General features: G+C 43.2%; 1 protein-coding gene across 4 annotated transcripts in view; it reads right to left on the reverse strand.

Moving 5' to 3' along the window:
- The window catches only part of sgip1a (SH3GL interacting endocytic adaptor 1a), a 49,702-nt gene that overhangs the window by 2,167 nt on the left and 26,642 nt on the right, over nucleotides 1–20,893 (reverse strand). The window contains exons 6-19 of one of the 4 annotated variants that reach the window (XM_079575587.1): nucleotides 20,787–20,850; nucleotides 20,314–20,489; nucleotides 16,432–16,443; nucleotides 15,024–15,045; nucleotides 14,826–14,913; nucleotides 14,596–14,678; nucleotides 13,231–13,311; nucleotides 12,318–12,386; nucleotides 11,326–12,027; nucleotides 10,961–11,082; nucleotides 10,354–10,501; nucleotides 4,575–4,634; nucleotides 2,777–2,888; nucleotides 1,457–1,612 (exon numbers count right to left, since the gene is read on the reverse strand). In XM_079575587.1, coding sequence (XP_079431713.1) covers nucleotides 1,457–1,612; nucleotides 2,777–2,888; nucleotides 4,575–4,634; nucleotides 10,354–10,501; nucleotides 10,961–11,082; nucleotides 11,326–12,027; nucleotides 12,318–12,386; nucleotides 13,231–13,311; nucleotides 14,596–14,678; nucleotides 14,826–14,913; nucleotides 15,024–15,045; nucleotides 16,432–16,443; nucleotides 20,314–20,489; nucleotides 20,787–20,850 — 1,895 coding nt within the window. Of the gene's footprint in view, nucleotides 1–1,456; nucleotides 1,613–2,776; nucleotides 2,889–4,574; nucleotides 4,635–10,353; nucleotides 10,502–10,960; nucleotides 11,083–11,325; nucleotides 12,028–12,317; nucleotides 12,387–13,230; nucleotides 13,312–14,595; nucleotides 14,679–14,825; nucleotides 14,914–15,023; nucleotides 15,046–16,431; nucleotides 16,444–20,301; nucleotides 20,490–20,786; nucleotides 20,851–20,893 lie in introns of all 4 variants that reach the window. The other 3 variants (XM_079575588.1, XM_079575586.1, XM_079575589.1) reach the window with 3 other exon arrangements.

Below are 20,893 nucleotides of genomic sequence, written 5' to 3' on the forward strand. Positions count from 1 at the left end.
ACCAGAACAAAGCACTTATCATTAAACATACACTTAATGCACATCTTATTTGTCTTTAAAAAGTGCTGAAAATAAAGTGTAAAGATAGAAAAGACGACCAACAACAGGCAGTGCAAAGTTTCCCACTTGATCTAAGCTCTCTCTCATGACTTCACAGTGAGTCACCAGCAGCTGACATTAAAACGCCTGTACGGGTCTGACTCATCTGCCCGAACTGCTACAACACTGGAGATTAGTATTTCTCTATTAAAGTGTTGTTTTGGAAAAGTGAATATTGGCAGAACACTGACACAGACGGATCTCAACTAGATATATCGGGTCGATATGAGGTATATTACAATATCGGCTATTGGCCAATAACAATGTCAATATCTCTGAAACCGAAAGTGCCCTCCCAGAACTTGGCCTCAGGTGAGCAGAGAAACACTGCTGTGAAAATCAGCCACCTATTTTATACATTTTATGTGTTTTTCTATCATAAAATCTACTGCGCCCCCTGCTATAAGAGTTACACTAGCACGTTTAAAACTTCATACACAGGATTATAAACAAGACAGTTTCAAAAAATATCAGTGGTGCACATCAGTACCGGCCAATCAAAATCCCAAATAATCGCCATCAGCCTTAGAAAAAGAATATTATCGGTGTATTAGATATATTTCTATGATTAAAAAAACAACTTCATCAAATTAAATTACTTAAAATATCGGCCAATATATCTCTCTGTCAGACCAACCCCCTCCATATCGGTATTGGTCTCGGACCCCAAAAAATCCACATCGGTCGGTCCCTAATCTCAACAAATTAGTTCCCACCATTCATTTAAAGACACTGTCTCCCACGTCTTTCTGTTGTTCTGGCCATGCCCCACAATGCACTGTTCTGTTTTAGTCCTCAGGGGAAGTAGTTGAGCCTTGTTGAAATAAATATTGAAAGATGGACAATAAAGAACTGGTGGAATATCACCAACAAGGCAAAAACTGTATTACTATGAAGGATGTGCACACTTTGTCAGAGGTTAGTTCTGCATTTATAAAAGGTAACTGTTTAGACGCTAATGAATAACGTTATTCGCAATATGTCAAAGGAGACATCCATCCATCCATCCATCCATCCATCCATCCATCCATCCATCCATCCATCCATCCATCCATCCATCTTCTTCCACTTCACCCGGGGGCGTGTCGCGGAGGCAGCAGCCAGTCAACAGAGATTCCAAGACTTCTTGTACCTTTTACATCAACCACAAATGACACTTTTTATATTATTTTTCGTGCAACTTGGTAAATTCTATGTATGAAATCTGGACTTGAGGAGCAGGTCTGGGATTTAATTAGACATTTGCATATCATTCAAACAATAAACCTAGATGGAGCACACAGTGAAGCGTGAACCTGAGTGAGTTTGTGAGTATGGGGACTGTGTTACTGTCGGGGCGGTGTGAGTCAGTCATTACCAGCACAGCAGCTGAGGGTTAGGCAGCACTTGCTCCAGTCGGCTGTAGTTGGTTATGCTGAAGGTTAGCACAGCGGGGGACTGGTTAGTGGCAAAGTGCCGCGTGATCCCCGCTGGAAACGACACCACCATCTCACCTATGACCTTTACCACGCACCTAAGAGAGAGCAGGGAACATGTCACTCACGGCTAGCAGTCGGTCAGCGCAAATAATGAATGCATCACTGGAGGCGGACTGATGTAGGCTCGTTTTTATCTCATGTTCATTGTGATTTGTAAAGAAAATGTTAATAAGCAATAGAGACTGTTGCTGTTCATAATAAGAGAAAATCAGGACATATTCAAACTCCTCTATATATTCCTATGCTAGTATGGTATGACAATAATGCTAATAATGTTCACATTTTGGCTTTAATCTAAAAACATGGATCTATTCTGCAGTAGTGTAGGGTTTGTATGTCAACATGAAAGTGCATCTTATCAGATTCCTGGTGCATTCCATAATTATTAAAGAGATAGTCTGTAAGTTTGCAAAGTGAGGAGAGGACAATCAAATTCCTCCCCTCTTTAACCAGAACGCTCTTCTTAGTTTGCAAAATGAGGAGAGCAGGAAAAGAATTTTCAAAAGTAAAGGATCCAGCCCCTCCCCCTCCTCCTGATTAGACCTGACAAGCTGGTTCAGTGGAAAAGCTCGTCTCATTGGTCAACGCGGGAGGAGACTAGACACTGATTAGTTGCCGAGATCCGGGAAGGAGAGACTTAATAATAAATAAATAAATAAATATATATATATATATATATATATATATATATATATATTATTAATTTACATCAAAATGCAAGACCAGATGCTTGATTTTGCACATTTTATAACATTTGTTAAACATTTAGACTTCCAGAGTATCACTTTAACCAATGTAGATGTTCAAATGCAAAATACTGTTGTCGTTCACACAAAGCATTGGGACACTATATTGTGTTAGATGTATTTGTCCCATGGTTCTTTTTTTTTTTTACCTTTTATAAATTGATTTAGATAATGCTACACTATGGACAATGTTTGCTAGTACCCCCTAACATGATGTATGGTAACGTTTAATTTAACATTTCATCCCAAACTCTATTTTGATGTACTTCTGGAGAATTTTTTTTAACCAAACGACAGGACTGCCACATAATAAAATATAAATAATTAAAGGGGTCTAAAACTTTATGAAGCCACTTTATATGTTTTATATGAGCCCCAACATTTTGCTATTGTACCAGCATACCAAGAGGTAAAAAATAATAATATATATATATATATATATCTTATACGTACTTGCTGGGGTCGGCTCCTTTGAAGAAGGCGTTGACCGTCTCTGTGAAGGCAGCGGCCACAGGAAGTGTATCCTGGGCCCCCATGGTCAGAGGACTGGGGCCCCGGGAGCAGCCTGTTAAGGACACAGGCACAAAGGCTCTCAGTGTCACCGCAGGAGTCAAAAATTGTATTGATTTTAGTTTCACATCTACAACTTGTTCCTAACAGAGTGCAGGAGGACAAAATGCAAAAGATGAAGTAATGAACAACTCAAAATGAAAGAACAGTTTGGACAGAAATGAGTTAGTGTGAGATGAACAACGCGACAGTGGACTGGGTGGTCCTAAACACCCTTTCTCTCTGCACAAAGCCTGATAAAACTATTGAGTACAGAATCACATAAATGTGTTGTGATTCGTCAACTGAACATCAAGCAAAAATAGCACTAGACTAGCCAACAGCAACAGGTTGCCTTAATCTCAGCAGACCATTAATGGGATTTAATAATGTCATTATTTTTGTAATACTGTAAAGTCTACCATAGAATGCTGACATGTGCCTCAGTGTTAAAGTGAAAAAAAGGATAATTTTCAAAAGTAAACAATCAAGCTTCCTCCCCATCCCCTTCTGATTGGACCGGACAGACCGGTTCTCAGGAAAGCTCGTCTTATTGGTCAAAGTGATGGCACCGTGGATTCTGATTAGTTGCTGAGATCAGCAAAGGGAGGGATTTTAGAAAAACTAACTTGCATTAGTAATAGGTTACATTCATGTAATAGAAGAGGGCAGAGTACAATACAGCTCTATGAGACAGACACCGTTTATGTAAGAAATCTCCCCCAAAAAATAGTACAATATTGTACCTCATTATTATTTGGTGTTGATTGGATTCACACATCCGCCACATTATTTAAATATTGTCACCACTTTAGGACTCATTTGAGAAAATAATTGGATCTTAGTTTATATGTGCAGACAGGGAAGACAATAAACTTTGAGACAGTGTTTTTTTTCATGTGGATTCTCCCAGTGATGACAGAGATATTAACCAAAATGTAAGACAAAATCTTTGCCGTTCGACAATTACCAAAGTTACTGTCATGGAATTTTCAGTCTCTTTAGAATGTTGTGATGTCACGTGAACATGACCTATTGCAAGTCAATTACACAGACTATCGCTTTAAAGGCTCCATAGTCGTTTTTTCCAGTGGTGGAAAGGAATTTGTTTTGCTTTGCTTCACTACCTTAAAGTAAAACAAGCAACCGATTAAAATAAAAAATAAATAAATAAATGGCCCTTTAAACTAGAGAAACATTATGAATGCAACCTTTTGTTCTATACGGTATTTGATCACAGTCAGTGTTGTCTACTTAACAATGCTATAGATCATTTTCATACACCAAGCCCTAAGAAAAGATCATGAAAAATTGAAAGAAGCCAGAGTAGACAGATAGATGCATGCTAGCTTGGAGCATCCTCTTTGCGCTGAATCGCAACATTCAAAGAAGAAAGATAAGACAAGCCCAAACCGGACACAAAGATGTTAGTAAAGAGTGATCGGTCAAAGAATGGAAGCCGACCGGAGTGACGAAGTGAGAAAAGAACAATGTCAGGAAGAAAGCTGCGCGTGAGAGGCCTCAGCCGGGAGTTAGCATGGCTTCAGCGGCGATGGAGGGGGAGGAGAGAAGTGTGGACGGGGGGGGGGGGGGGGGCTTACAGCAGGAGGCGAGGGGCAGGAGTGAAGCCAGCACAGATGAGCCCCACACAAGCCACTACTACTACAACTCCTACTACAGCAGCAGCCGTCCGCAAACTTACCTTCGAATGTTAAATAAAACTTCCCACGGTCAAACCAAACCAGGGATGGCTGGTCATTCTCTGTGTGGGGGGAGGGTGGGGTGAGGATGGGGTGAGGAGAGGGTGAGGATGGGGGTGAGGAGGAGAGGGAGGGGGAGGAGGAGGAGAGAAGGACAGCAGCGTGAGTCTCACATGGGCAGCTCGGTCACAGTGGAGTGGACACACACACACACCGCACACCGGGACAGGGCACAGCAGAAGACAACATCTGACAGCACAGGACAGCACGGGACAGCACGGGACATCATGGGACAATATGGGACAATATGGGACATCATGGGACAATATGGGACGATATGGGACAATATGGGACAATATGGTACAGTATGGTGACTGGACGTCTTATCTGAGAGTATGCAGGAGCGGGGGATGTGGGTGGGGTCTACTTAGCTACTGTCATTTCTACAATTTCGGCAAAACCTCCTCTGACATGGCCAGCAAAATAAGAAGCTGCACATTCACTAACCGGCCCATTTTGGTTTTGCAGTACTATTTTAGGATTCAGAGATATAAATAATTAACTTTAGCTTGCTCCATGTTTTTTTTTTTTGTGCAACAGCATGTTAACATGCCTGACGATGGCCTGCAGGGGGCATCACTGCTGAAGGCTAGGCATGGGCCGCATAAAGCACTAATAGTAATGATCCTGAACAAATTCAGCCGTATATGTCACGTATTAAAGCCACAGTGTGTAACATTTCACAAGTACAAGTACAAATTTGAGGTACTTTTACTTTAAAAAGTAAAGTAAAGTAAAAGTACTTTCCACTCCACTATACTTTTTATTTGGAGTTGAGGTAAAAGTACTGATTTAGACACATGTTTACACTGACCTCTTTCTGGTCCAGACCTGGTTTAGTCCTGATTTAAACCTGGTTTAGTCCTGGTTTAGCCCTGGTTTAGCCCTGGTGAAGTCATGGTTTAGTCCTAGTACAATCCTGGTTTAGTCCTAGTTTAGACACAGTTTAATCCTAGTTTAGACCTGTTTTAGTCCTGGTTAAGCACTGGTGTAGTCATGGTTTAGGCCTAGTTTAGACCCAATGTAGACCCAGCTTTAGTTCTATTTTAGTCTTGGTTTAGTCCTGGTGTAGTCCTGGTTTAGCCCTAGTGTGGTTCTGGTTTAGCCCTGGTGTAGTCCTGGTTTAGCCCTGGTATAGTCCTGATTTAGACCTGGTGTAGTCCTGGTTTAGCACTGGTGTAGTCCTGGTTTAGTCCTGGTGTAGTCCTGGTTTAGCACTGGTGTAGTCCTGGTTTAGTACTGGTATAGTCCTGGTTTAGCACTGGTGTAGTCCTGATTTAGTCCTAGTTTAGACACAGTTTAATCCTAGTTTAGACCTGTTTTAGTCCTGGTTAAGCACTGGTGTAGTCATGGTTTAGGCCTAGTTTAGACCCAATGTAGACCCAGCTTTAGTTCTATTTTAGTCTTGGTATAGTCCTGGTTTAGCCCTGGTATAGTCCTGATTTAGACCTGGTGTAGTCCTGGTTTAGCCCTGGTGTAGTCCTGGTTTAGCCCTGGTGTAGTCCTGGTTTAGCACTGGTGTAGTCCTGGTTTAGCCCTGGTATAGTCCTGATTTAGACCTGGTATAGTCCTGATTTAGCCCTGGTATAGTCCTGGTTTAGTCCTGGTTTAGTCCTGGTGTAGTCCTGGTTTAGCACTGGTATAGTCCTGGTTTAGTCCTGGTGTAGTCCTGGTTTAGCACTGGTGTAGTCCTGGTTTAGCACTGGTATAGTCCTGGTTTAGTCCTGGTGTAGTCCTGGTTTAGCACTGGTGTAGTCCTGGTTTAGCACTGGTATAGTCCTGGTTTAGCACTGGTATAGTCCTGGTTTAGCACTGGTATAGTCCTGGTTTAGCACTGGTGTACTCCTGGTTTAGCACTGGTATAGTCCTGGTTTAGCACTGGTATAGTCCTGGTTTAGTCCTGGTATAGTACTGGTTTAGTCCTGGTTTAGTCCTGGTGTAGTCCTGGTTTAGCCCTGGTATAGTACTGGTTTAGTCCTGGTTTAGTCCTGGTGTAGTCCTGGTTTAGCACTGGTATAGTCCTGGTTTAGTCCTGGTTTAGCACTGGTGTAGTCCTGGTTTATCCCCGGCATAGTCCTGGTTTAGTCCTGGTTTAGCACTGGTGTAGTCCTGGTTTAGCCCCGGCATAGTCCTGGTTTAGTCCTGGTATAGTCCTGGTTTAGCACTGGTATAGTCCTGGTTTAGCCCCGGCATAGTCCTGGTTTAGTCCTGGTATAGTCCTGGTTTAGCCCTGGTATAGTCCTGGTTTAGTCCTGGTATAGTCCTGGTATAGTCCTGGTATAGTCCTGGTATAGTCCTGGTTTAGCACTGGTATAGTCCTGGTTTAGCCCTGGTATAGTCCTGGTTTAGTCCTGGTTTAGTCCTGGTGTAGTCCAGGTTTAGCACTGGTATAGTCCTGGTTTAGCCCTGGTGTAGTCCTGGTTTAGCACTGGTATAGTCCTGGTTTAGCACTGGTATAGTCCTGGTTTAGCCCTGGTGTAGTCCTGATTTAGCCCTGGTGTAGTCCTGATTTAGCCCTGGTGTAGTCCTGATTTAGCCCTGGTGTAGTCCTGATTTAGCCCTGGTATAGTCCTGGTTTAGTCCTGGTTTAGTCCTGGTATAGTCCTGGTTTAGCCCTGGTGTAGTCCTGGTTTAGCCCTGGTGTAGTCCTGGTTTAGCACTGGTATAGTCCTGATTTAGCCCTGGTGTAGTCCTGGTTTAGCCCTGGTTTAGTCCTGATTTAGCCCTGGTGTAGTCCTGGTTTAGCACTGGTATAGTCCTGATTTAGCCCTGGTGTAGTCCTGGTTTAGCCCTGGTTTAGTCCTGATTTAGCCCTGGTGTAGTCCTGGTTTAGCACTGGTATAGTCCTGATTTAGCCCTGGTGTAGTCCTGGTTTAGCCCTGGTTTAGTCCTGATTTAGTTCGAGTTTAGCCGTAGTTTTTATCTGATACTTTTGCTATAACTTAAGTAAATGTGTTGCTCTTGTATCTAGACTTTTACTCAAGACAATTATGTTCCTCCTTCCACCACTGACAAAACCATTGTCCATAATTTAAGTCTAATTTGATGAAAAATATCAATATTTGCGTCAAATAACTTTAAGTTAAAAGGCAGAAGAATCCGCACTCGATAATTTCCCATGATGCATTTGGCACTACAGGTTAACACTGCCCACATAGTATCTATGTTAATATTATAAGCACTTGGTATGGACGACATGTAACCGACATGCCACTGTGCAAACCAGAGCAGAGTGCAGCGCGCCACAGAGACAAGTGTGATGGGAGGAGCTTCACTAGGGCACTATGCGGCAGGTATGGGTGGGGGCGAGTGCTCGGGGGTCGGGTGGAAGTGGCGGAGGTTGTGGGTGGGGGGGGGGGGGGTGGAGGAGGAGGGGCATGGACAGAGGATTCAAGTTCAGCTCACGAGCGGTCGAACTTGAGGTTATGTCACGCTACTCCGGCCCCGCTCTGAATACCAACCAGATGCTTCTAAACTCATCCTTGTTGTTATGCACAGACTTAAACGCCCCCGAGTGGCGAGAGAGAGAGAGAGCGTGTGAAAGCAAAAACAAACAAAACAAACAAAAAAGAAATTTCCATGGGCCACATTTTTGAAAGATCAGATCGCGGTCATTGAAAACACGGCACACAAACGCTCAGGAGATCCCCCCCCCCCCCCCGGTGAAGGTATTTGGGGGGACAAGATGCACAGGCGCTCTCAGACAAGGGGTTGCCATGGTGACGGTTAAGACAGCCATTGGCACACGGACAGAGAGAGGAGTGCGAGGATGAACCGATGGTAATGCCGATGTTGATGTGGCGAGAAAGGGACGTGTAGTGGCATAAAGGGGCAAACAGAAGAAAAAGGTTATGTGGAATGTCCCTGAGTCTCAAAACAGATGCGCATTAGGGCAGTGACATCCATGAACCCGCTCGTTCAGCGGTTAATAACTCGCCAAACTGAATACAATACAGGAAATTGTGCAAATGTTTCATGTCACGTGCAGTTTGGGACCAGAGCTGGAAGGTTGATTTTTTCAGTAGAGTAGCATAGAAGTGTTTTTGATCAGAAAAGTGTATAAGACAAATGCATCAATAGCAAAATTCTAATGAAATTCATAATATGAGCATTACTTATAGCATGTCTTAGTAATAAGTTAAAGTGCATATGACAAGTTAAATTTGTTATGACAAAACCTAGTCATATGCACTTCAACAACAAAAAGGAAACATTTACGATTAAAGGGTCACATTACTTTTCCATTAAGGTGCGTGGATGTCATTTCTGTCACTCCCCTAATGCCCAACAGTGTGATTGCTGATCACACAACGTTCGCCTTTACCCTGAAGCAAAGCACTCTGGGTGAAGAGCGTAGACGTACACTGCAAAAACAGCACGCCCCAAACCCCCCCCCAAACCATCTCACTGCTGTTCCCTTGAGGGCATCTATACTCTACCTGCCAGCGCTTCAAAGTGTCTCTCAAAGTTGGGCAGTTTGTCTATAAAAGTATCGTCTTCTGACGAGCCAACGGACAATAACACACAGCGGACAAACGGCAAAACAAAGGAAAAGAAAGCAAAAAAAAAGCAACGTGATCAAACTGAGGCAAGAATAAGCTCCACAATGTAACAAAATCAATATAATGTGGGGGGAAAATAAGTCATGTGTAATGTTGACATGCTCTTGTCTTGTGTCCACTGAAGTTTGAACATCTAGTGCAGGGGTCTCCAAGTAGATTTCGCTGAGGGCCAAAATATCACAATAGCTCCAGTAAATGATGCTTTGATTATGAAAATACTATTGAGGAAACATTTTTCAATGAATGAATAATAATGAGCCCGACAGGACCGTAACCTCGGCTACACTTGTATTGCACAAGTCTCTGCTGCGCTGTGGTCATTATTCATTCACTCAGCACTTGGTGGTGGTAAGCTACAATAGTAGCCACAGCTGCCCAGGGGCAGACTGTCCCTTTACCACGTGATTATAATGTGTTGTTTATATCCTGATCTCCTGATCTTATCCTGATGTCAGTGCCCTCTGCTGGACATGTGCGTTATTCTTTCATTTCTTTATTGAAGCTGCCCCCTAGTGGCTGGAGTGAGCATTCTGGTTATTTCTTTAACAATTCAGAACTCCGCACAGGAATGGGCTAGAGACTTAGGAATTTGTACTCTGCAAATCATCTATCAGTCCAGATATGGCCCGTGGGCCGCCTGTTGGAGACCCCTGATCTAGTGTATTTAGTTTTCATATGGTTTAAAACATTAGGGTAAACAGTAGAATCAGCGATTATTCTTCAGGCTATTTCAACGCTGCTCCTCCTCATTCAACTATTTTATACATTTGTGCTAAAGGCTCAGGAGTTCATTCTTATTCAAACCACCCACACACAGTTTGCAACTGACTAGAAATGCACAAAGTATCTTAATTGCTTCTATAGTATTTCATTTCTAAAATGAGGATTTTACCAGAGAACCAGCATTGATTTTTAAGGCGCTTCATCCTTTATCAAATTGGTCATTGTGTACTTTTTAGTCAGACGACTTTTTACAGCTAAACTGTACTAAAATACATCAATACAATGCATGAAAGTGTCTGAAAGCAAACAAAATAGTTATTTGATCGCAAATGTAACACAAAGCAAAGAAATAATGAAATGACAAAAACATTACAAATAAAACACATTTTGTTTTGCCAGACACGTCAGACAGCAGACATGGCGGACAGGGACCCACCTGACACGGACACCGAGAGCTCCTTGTTCACCGTCGGCGTGGTGGCCGCGGAGTTGGTGGAGGAGATGGAGGACGTGCTCTCGGCCCGGGCCAAAGGCGCCACCGGGGGAGGGCTGGCCGAGTGCACAGGGGGGCTGAACGGACGATTCTGCAGGGAGAGCATCAATAAACTTGATTCATGTTCTATTGATATTACACTGCCTGATCAAAAAAAAAAAAAAAGTCGGCACATGGATTGAACTGTTCTGATCTGGGACTGCTGCAGTTGGTCAGGTCAAGGCTTTGCACAGTGGTCACATTCTCCCATCAATACAAGATCTTGGTGTAAAATGAATCTAATACTGGATCTTTTGACATGGCAGAATTCTTAAAACGATGCCAATGTCTGCTGTAATCAAAGCTTAATGTGCTGTAACCAAATATTATGTTGTTGTTTTTTGTGGCAAGTGTAAATTGAGGGAAGAAAATACGGGCATGGAAACACCACACTGACAGTAATCACAATCAGAATTGGTTTTATTGCCATTGTTTGTTGCCAATTTGCCATTTGGACAAATGCATGTTATGTTTAAAAAAAGAGATGGCATATTCTTTGCTGCATACTTACCACATCCCCAACAGTGGGCTTCCCTGGAGGAAGCTTTGGTCGTGATGGGGGCCGTGGTGGAGGTGGCGGGGGAGTGGGGTTTACTGATGTGGGTGTACTTGGTCTCACGGGTGAAGAGGAGCCTGCACAAAACGCAGAGCAATGCAGAAAAAACATAAATATACATTCACAAACAATATATGAACAAATTGCAGTTAGATAATATATGGCCTCAACATGTACAAAAACTCAACATGTACAAAAACTACTCAAGCTGTAGTTTAAGCCTTAATGTTCTGAAATTGGTCTTAAAAAGTCTATATAAGGCCCAATACTGTACATTAGGAACACTTTCGTAAAGAAACTTCTTCGTTTTCCACACTCACCGCTATTTGTGCCTGGCGTGGGCCCTGGAGATGACACCATCGCCCTGTACGTGGGGGGAGGCGGCGGGGGCGGCGTGCTCCTGCTCCCGTCCTGCACTGAGTCTTTGGGCGGGGCGACAGCTTCCACACTGTCCTCTTTGGATTGGGGCGCTTCTGGACTTTTGGGCCGCTCTTCTGGAGACGGGGCCACGGGGGGGAGCAGCGGTGGCGGAGGGGTGGAGCGTGTCGTGGGTGGGAGCTCTGTAGGCAGGGCTGTAATTCGGGGAGGGGGGCTGGTGGGCGAGAGCACTGGGGGGGACGTAGCGGCGGGCGACGCCAGGTCTTTGGGTGGAGGAGACGTAGATAATGTTAAAGACGGGACGCGCGGGATGGAGGGCTCTTCAGAGGGGGGCGGGGAGGTGGGTAAGCGGGGTAGCGAGTCCTCTTTCGCGGGTGGGGAGACGGGAGGAGGGGGAGCGGGCTCCTCTGGGCGGGGTGGAGGCGTGGGGGCAGGTGGAGGCGGGGAGGACAGCGGTGGAGGGGGTGAGGTGGGTAAGGGCGGGGTAAGGTCCTTTTGTGGCCGGTCTGGCGCCTCTTCGCTGAAGCACACCCAGGAGTCATTGGTCTCTTCACCAGCAGGGGGCGCCTGCTCTGGGCCGAAAAGGTTGTCCAGGTCTGCTATGGAGGGCTTCCTGCTGGAGCTGTCCGCCTCCGTCGATGAATCTGGAACAGAGCGGCATTAACCAGACGGGGAAAAGGCCGTGCTGGGGGAGACGACAGGAAGTGATTTATGTGCAGAGGTAATACTCTTAAGAGCAACATTTTATATACGCCAAGTCTTCCCAATATCCAGCTTTAGTGCGTATGGAAGAAGGACACTTAACAACAGTCAACTGATGTTATAAACAATTATAAAACCAAAGATTCTGGATTATTTTCAAACCAAAAATAGGAATAAAATGTTGCTAAGTCAGAAAAGTCATAAAGCAAAGGTGAGGAGAGATTATTCTTACCAGGATTCTCTGTGGGGCCAGTGGTCGGAGGTGTTGTTGGGACATTTTTGGGAGGAAGAGGTGGTGGAGCTGAAATTTAAAGAAACAACAATGAATTTGATGTGCAATAACGTAATATATTTCAGACAACTTCATTCCCAGGAAAACATTTTAAATAATAGTTTGATTCAACTTGCTGATAAAAACTAAGGTCAAATGCAAACTTATATTCAGGGCCATTTCTTTCAATTCAGGGCCCGACACACATAAAAATAAACACAGTCGCGCCTCCTGGATTGTGCCGGAAGTCAAAATGTCATTAAAAAATCTCCATGGACTTTTCTAGCAAAACAAAGTTTGAAAGAACAATGGCAGCTGATCACCTATGTTGTGACTCAGGGACAAAACATTTTAAATGAGAGATTTATCGAAATAAAATTTAAAAAGTCTATAGAGATTTTTTCTTCCGGCACCAGAAGGAAGTTTGACCATAGAGCTCCAATCAAGTGGCAAATACGCCACCAGAGATTTGCATAAAAATAATGAATAAATAAATTACATGATCAAGCAAAATTTATGAAAAAGAGAAAATGATAAAATGAAACGCTGTGAATGTTATCGGTGTTCATGGCAAGAAACGGCTCTATGGACATTGTCACATTTACCGAAAATGAATTATTACAACATCTTCCCAGTCATGCATCACAATACAGGCAGTCAACATGCCAAATGCAAGGAGGGGGCGCCCCACGTTGAACCCGCTTTGGTCGTGGGATGGCGGATGACAGGGTTAGTGCCGTCCTGAATGGTTTGTCAGCGTGGCCAGTACGGGGCTAACCGGACGATGAGTGGATTCATGAGGTGAGCTGGAGGGTGGGGGGGGGGCACTCATTCCATGGGAGTGGGGTCATGTGACACCGGTCAAGCGACTTACTTCCAGTCGGGAAGGATCTGCTCAAAGAGGAATTGGACTCTGACAGAGGAACTCCCCACACGTCAGACTCTGATAGAGCCCCTGGTGTTCAGGGAGGACAGAACAAGTCAATCATAGTGTCCCCGTTTGTGCTCTCAATGGGGTTAATATTATGAAATCACCGTTGAGATTACAAAAAGTGACTTGAACACACAAAGTAATACGAATGGAAAATATGAACAATCGGCTTGTTGCACAATGTGGCTACGCTAGTTCCTCTGAGCTGAAGCTGTGGGCGCTAGTACTTCCTGTTCGTGTTCATTTCCATTAAGATTAGCTTCGACCAGTGAGTTCCTGGTAGAAATATTTCCATAGAGGAGACGTTTATGTTTGTGAGGATCAGTGAGTTTGTCTTGAAGCTAAAAGCTAATTTAACCTCTCAATTCCCACCTGAACCGAGAGGATTTTTTTCCCATCATTTTTGTCACTTTTTTGTCACATTTTTGTCTATTTCTTGTGACATTTTTGTGACATTTTGCCACATTTCCATCATTGTCTTCGTCGAGAAATTGTGCTCAGTTCAGGTGGGAGTTAAGGGGTTAATGCATTACACAACTTGAAATAGTGCCTTTATATATATTTTTTTTTTATAGCATGTTAGCCTTTAGCTTCAAGACAAACTATCAATCCTTTATGATCACAGTCATCTCTGATCCGAACTCGTTACATAAAGATTCGAACACACAGTAAATGATCGTCTACCGGGAACTCACCGCCCACAACATAATCTTTAGAAAATATGATTATTATTCCAGGAAAAGAAAACAGACAGGAAGTCCAGGCGCTCACACCTTCAGGTCAGAGGAATTAGCATAGCCACACCGTGCAACAAGCCAATTCAATCCGGGTTAACGCCTATTTCACTCCAATTGTACTTCCGTCTTTTAGTCCTGATGGTATTCAGACAACTCAATACCTCACGGCTTGGTATTTGGTGTGAATACTTCGACAATCACTGCCTAACATCTTGCAGAATTTGTCAACAAACATTAAGCGCATTTATACCTTTGAGTAACACACACTATGAGTCATGTGCCATGCTGCTGCTCTTGAACGGATTGATAGCATGAATTTGTGTCAGCATGTTGTTAGCTACGCCTGACATGGCGGTTGCGTAACAGCTAAGAGCCTCACTGCAGCCTGCAGCGCTAAACCTTACAGGATTCGGGTAAAAGTAGGTGACAGAGGAATCTGCATATTAACAAGGGGCACTGTGGCGATTAGCAGAGGCCTTTGGGTGCTACCGTAAACTTCGACCTCCGAGCTAAAGATGCAGCAGTTGTAAATGCGCCTTTAAAAAAATGCAATGCAACTAAACTAGCATACCTTCAGTTTTCTGTTCTCCAAAGGCTGTGTCCAACGGAGGCCCAAATAAGGCGGTAGTGTCCTCAGCGACTGGAGACTGACGGCTGCAAAGGGTGGACAAAAGTTGGAATTATAAAATGAAACGTAAAGGAATCACTTTACAAAAATATTACAGTGATGATTAGCAATTAGTAAATCATGACTAGATGACAACGTATTTACAAACGTTAATTATGAACTAATAATCTAACCTGGGTGGCTTTGGCGCAGGAGCTGGTGACGCCGCCACAACAGGTGCAACAGGGACAACGCGCCTCGGTCGGACAATGTCGTCGTCATCTATCGAAAAAGAAATAAAAGAAAATAAGAATAATGTCTAATTTTTTTTAATAAATGCTAGCAATATTGGTCATAACTGGTGACATAAAATAATATCCAGGCATACTCACTGGAAGTGTTTCTTTTCAAACCCTGTGATAGAAAATAGACAAAGAGGTGCAAGGTGTAAATATCTTCTTTATGCCTTTAGTGTCATATTACAGCATATCCAAATTAAAGTGATAGTCTGTACGTTTGCAAAATGAAGATGAGGGAAGGGATAGAGTGAAATTGAATAGAGTGAAGTAAAAAATGAAATTCCTCCCCTCTTTAATGAGAAAGCCCTTCTTAGTTTGCAAAATGAAGAGAACAGGAACAGACTTATCAAAAGTAAACAATCAAGCCCCTCCCCCTCCCTCCTGATTGGACCTGACAGACTGGTTCACAGGAAAAGCTCCTCTCATTGGTCAACACGGGAGGATACTAGACTCTGATTAGTTACTGAGATCCGGGAAGGAGGGATTTAGCAAAAAAATAATAGACATATATTATTACTTACTTTGCATCAAAATGCAAGAATAGGTGGTCGATTTTGCACATTTGATCAACTTTGCAACACATTCAGACTTCCAGACTGTCACTTTAATCTGTGTTACTTTTGAAAATATTAGTTAATGGTTTATAAAGCTCATTATTCAGTTAAAAAAGCACAACATGATGCAATTTTCTTTGGTTTCATGTGACATGAATGTAAATATAATAATGTAAATTATGTAAATAATTGCTCAAATCAAATCAAATCAAATCAAATCAAATCAAATCAAATCAATATAAATACTTTTAGAGGAACTGAAAAATAGTGTGCAACTGTTTTGAAACTTTCCGTGCTTGTGGTAGCACAGCTGCACTAAGACGTAATTAAGTGATTGAACTTTTAAAGCATTTAACGGTTTTGGAAGACAATGAGAAGCAGTCGGAGTCATACTGTGTTGTGTAATGTCAGTTAGCACTAGCCAATTTTCAATAAACCATCTAATAATCAATCCTTTTATATGCAATTGTTACTACATTCTTGCCTGGACCACCACTTGTATCTAAAAAATCTAACCTAAACTAACACTGACATTGCATATAAAAACAACATTTCAAACAGGAAGGAAAACTGGAAATCAGGGAGCCCAAAAACTCAAGACATTAGTGAGTGAAGCCATTAAGAAACAGGCCACATCAGTAAAGATGGATATTGGACCAGACAGGCAGATGAAACAACACTACAGGGAGGTGAGACTTCAAAGAGCCAGCTGTCAAAAGTGCAAATGAGACCACGACACTCCACGTGAAAACCTCACACGAGCAGCATAGAAGACAGGCTGACGGATACAGCGTCTTGTATTTTGAATGGGAATCCAGAGCTCGAACTAGGTAACAGTTTGAAACCATCACTTCTGCTTTTAAACCCAAGAAATGACATTTAAAGGGAAGCAAAAGAGAAGAAGAGTGTGATGCAGTATCAGGGGGAGAAATCGTAAGGGCACTCACCGGGCTGCGTCTCTGTGACCAGCAAAAAGGAAGAGAGAAGAGACACCTGGTCAGAGAGTCACAAATCAGTCATTACAAATACACTACTGTACACGACTGTGGGCTGGGGGACGACATCGCCACTCTCACAATGTCACTTTGTTGTCCTCATTCGCAAAAAAAATGGGTGCGGAGGGAAAATCTTAAAAAGAATTGTAAATAAAACTGCTCTAGCTGTAAAAACTTGAACGAAAGGCAAAAGAGAGGTATGCGGTGATTTGACGAGGGACATGATTATAACAATTTGGTGAAAGAACACGGACTAGTGATGGGCTAAAAGAACAAGGTACCGACACATTTATCAAGCACAGAAAGCAACACCTCAGCCGAGTTGTGTCACTGTGCGTGTCATTTAAAGAAAGGTCACTTTCATTGTGTCATTTTGTATCATATTGTGTCACACGCAGCGAGCAGCAGGGGGGAGTAGTTCGTTTGACTGCACATCCACTGGGAAAAAAACATAGCGCACATGTGCTTTATCACGGTCTCAAGCAGAAGTTGTTGTTTTCTTCAGTCTTGGTCATTGATTTCTTTTTGAGATCGCTGTAATTCCGATACTTTATTGTAGTCTCTCATTCATTTGGTTCGGCGCAGTTCCCTTCTTACTGAACTATCGCTCTCAAAAAAAGGTACATTCATGACGATTGGTTTCACATTTTTGAACGAGAGTTAAAGCCAGTGTTGAGTTCACATTTTTCCGGCACACTGCTATAATACATTTTTCACCACCAGATGGCGCTTATACAATGTAGCTGTCTGATACAGCGTGATACAATCAGGGAAGCTGTTTCATCTGCCCATCACTAGCACAGACTTAACAAATCGGAGCTGGCATGCGCTTTGGGGACAGACGAACATAAGGATTACGGGGAAAATGTGCAAATCAAACAAACCAGGTGCGGTTGATGACGAGTATACAGTATGTAAAAGCTTAAAAAAGTTGATCTTGCATAAAGTAGAGAGTTTACGGATCCATTAGGAGCGTATAATGGACTTGCTTGTCTTCACCAAAATGACTCAAACATGGCAGCGTGTCCCTTTTGATACTGCACTAACAACCCCACAGTAATGATTACGCTGTATTCACCACATAAATATTATAATCTGCATTGTTATTCTCTTGCACATCATTTGGCCTCCTAGCCGGGCGTCTGCTAATATCTGCGAGCATTACAGGCTCCCTGACTCCCTGACTCCCTGCTCATGTTCCAGTTGGGCAGTGAGCCGTGGATGATTACAGTGACGCAATAAGGGGCGGGACATGCTCGATGAGAGGACATGTCGTTTGATTGGATGGATTGTGTGTGATGTAATGTCTGTAAACAGGAACTGAAAAAACAAACAAACAGGCATTGGGGCAAGCAAGAGACATTATTTTTGAGCTGTAGAAAAATGTGCACTTAAAAGTAATCATCTCTGAGTGTTTAGCACATGTCTATTTGTTCAAGTTGAATTTGAGTATTCAGAAAATGACGACAACTACGAGCAAAGCAAGCCTTACCGGACTCTTCTACGGGTTAGCAGGGTTAGCGACAGCAAGAGAATGACAGGTCAAAAACAAACAGAGAATAGGATTGTTAGACAGGAGCATTAGAGTATTAAGATTTGCAAAGTAGCTTTCTGAAAAAATAGCCGTCATTTTGTAATACAGCAAAAAATACATTGAAATACATGCATAACATATGTGTCTACGTGCTAATTATACATGGTACAAACAGTATCTTCAAGAAACAGATGACATTTATCGTATTCCTGCAGTGCGTGGGCTGAAATCAAAAGCAAAGTCAGTTTAGTCTAGAGACGGCAGATTTCGTGGAGGAAAACTTTGGGGAAAAAAGGCGCTGTTTACTCTAAGAGGCCTGGGAACGTTAGTCGTCTTTTCTCTTTTTCATCTGAGAGTTTTACTAGCAGTCCGCAGCTGAGGTTGCTTAGCATCTAAAGTGAGTGGCCTAGGAGGAGTAACCGTGTGAATGGTAAGATTTATGAGAGGGACTGGACTGGACATGCTCATTATTACACAAGCGTTTACCTTAAAACGGACTTAAACGTTCTTAAAAAGGGCAAGATGTACCCAGGGCATTTATTCACCGCTGCCAAGTCCCTCTGCAGAACTTTGTACAGTAAAGAATTGAAAGAAACAAAGCATGCAGAGTCTGACCATTGGACACAACTCATAGTAGGGTAGGTTAGCATGGCCACCGGACTGAATTATTGAGGCCAGGGGCTCGAATGACCACAAACAATCTCGCAACGCACGGCCGGCTGACACGCGACTATTGTGCCCACTTTCCTACGTGAATTATTTACGGAGGGACACCCAAGCTTGAGGCTCCTCGCTAGAGAATAGAGGAATCGGGAGCAGGACGCGAAGGATAGGCGCGTTCTCTCCCCCATTGTTGTCGAGGACAGCCTGTCCGAAACGCGGCGGCGAAAGGCCTGGATCCGGGACTTCTCAATGGAGCCGCGTCACTTTAAACAGAGCTTCACACCCTGCTATTTGGCTCGGGCCCACTTGTCAGATGGGTTGCGCGTCGTGGTGGGACATCTGCCTCGTGTTAAAAAACCCGGCGAGGACAAAGGCGACAAACGAACGAGCGGCTTAAAAAACTGAAATCGTACTGGGCTTAAACGAAGAAGAGTCTTGAAACAAAGGTTATTACGATTGCAAATTTGTTCTCACGGTGACATCAAAGACCGTCAACACCGAATTACAAGCACCTATGCCCGTTGTTTTGTCGCAGCAGCATGGTAAAAGCAGAGGGAGCTACATAGACCATGATCCTTTGCTCTGTTTCAGCGAAGCTTGAAGAAATGACGGTTGCTTTCTAAAAAACGTTATTGAATCTATGGAATCTGACTGAAGTGATGGCAAAAAAGGCTCCCCTTAAAACAGAACCACAATCAGAGGTGGTTAAAGTAGTCAAAAACTTTACTCTCGTGAACATAACCTTTTTTACATTTACTTAGATTCACTGACATTACTCAAGTCAAAGTAACAAACCCATGATCTAAATATTTACACAATAAGACCACGAATGTATATGGTTAAAGTGATAGTCTGGAAGTTTAAATGTATTCCATAATTTTATAAAATGTGCAAAATCAAGCATCCAGTCTTACATATTGATGTAAAGTAAGTAGGAACGTATATATCATTTTTCATAAAGTCCCTCCTTCCTGAATCTCAGCAACTAATCAGAGCCTAGTATCCTCCCGTGTTGACCAATGAGACAGGCCTTTCCTGTGAACCAGCCTCTCAGGTCCAATCAGGAGGGAGGGGGAGGAGCTTGATCTTTTACTGTTGAAAATTCTGTTCCTGCTCGCCTCACTTTGCAAACTAAGAAGGGCCCTCTGGTTAAACGTTCAACTTTCCCTCTGTCTCTCCTCACTTACACTCTTGCAAACTTACAGACTATCACTTTAAATACTACAAACGTACAACTGTTAGCGGAACAGTCTGATGTATGTTTTAGCAGTGACTTTGAATCCATAAGGGGAGACAAAATCCAGAGACATACTATGAGAGCACCATTGCGATAAATATAGTCCAGCAGTAACTCTGTGACAGTGACAATTTTAAATCAACTCTGAACGTTGTTGATTGCAAGTGCTAATGGCAAGTTCCTCTGTCCGGCCTGTTTAAATTATAAAGGTTTCCCTGTTCATTGCATTGTTATTGCTGCAGAGTGATGCTCAACAGGCTCTAGTTATTGACTTCAGAGTTAAAACAGAACACAGTGGAAAACATGCAAAGCCCCGTCGCTGGGCAAAAAATGCAAAGTAAAGCCTGCTAGAAAGATGCCACACAGTCGAAGCCGAACACAAGAGTACGGTGTTACTAACCACAAGTGACGGGGACAAAGCTATGTTGCCTATGGAGGCTTTGAGCTCGTCCACAGTGGGCGCCGCAATCACGCAGTCCGGTGGGAGCGGCTTGATCTTGATTTTGAACTTTCGCCTCTGCTCCCCTTCCTCCTCCGACTCATCCGAGGAGAAGAAGTGCGTCTTCTTGGGGACAGGTAGGAACGCCGGGTTAAGGCAAGTAATCGAAATACTAAAGTTGAAGAGCAAATTTAACCAGGGAGACCGAGTTTCGTCTCCTCCAACCTGGCGCTTCATCTCCGATCGGCCACCTCAGATTCTCTTTCCTCTCCATCTCCTTCTCTACCATATGTGTTTAAGCTAAAAACTCACTGACTAGTTCATTATAGTCCTCTGTCATTGCGCAGGGGTAAAGTTAATCCAGTTCTCTTTTCAGGTTCATCCCTCCTGGTTTGGGAGGGACGAGCCTGAATTGCATCAAAAGTGAAGGATATCTCCCTCTTCAGACTCTTCATCGGGTCTTATGCTGTAGCCCTCGTCGTCTATCTCTGGAGAGTTCTGGAAAAAAAACAGTACAAAGGATTTTTAAACATAGGGTTTC

Source organism: Gobius niger (assembly GCF_951799975.1).
Source record: "Gobius niger genome assembly, chromosome: 17".
In the NCBI taxonomy this organism is placed as follows: Eukaryota; Metazoa; Chordata; class Actinopteri; order Gobiiformes; family Gobiidae; genus Gobius; species Gobius niger.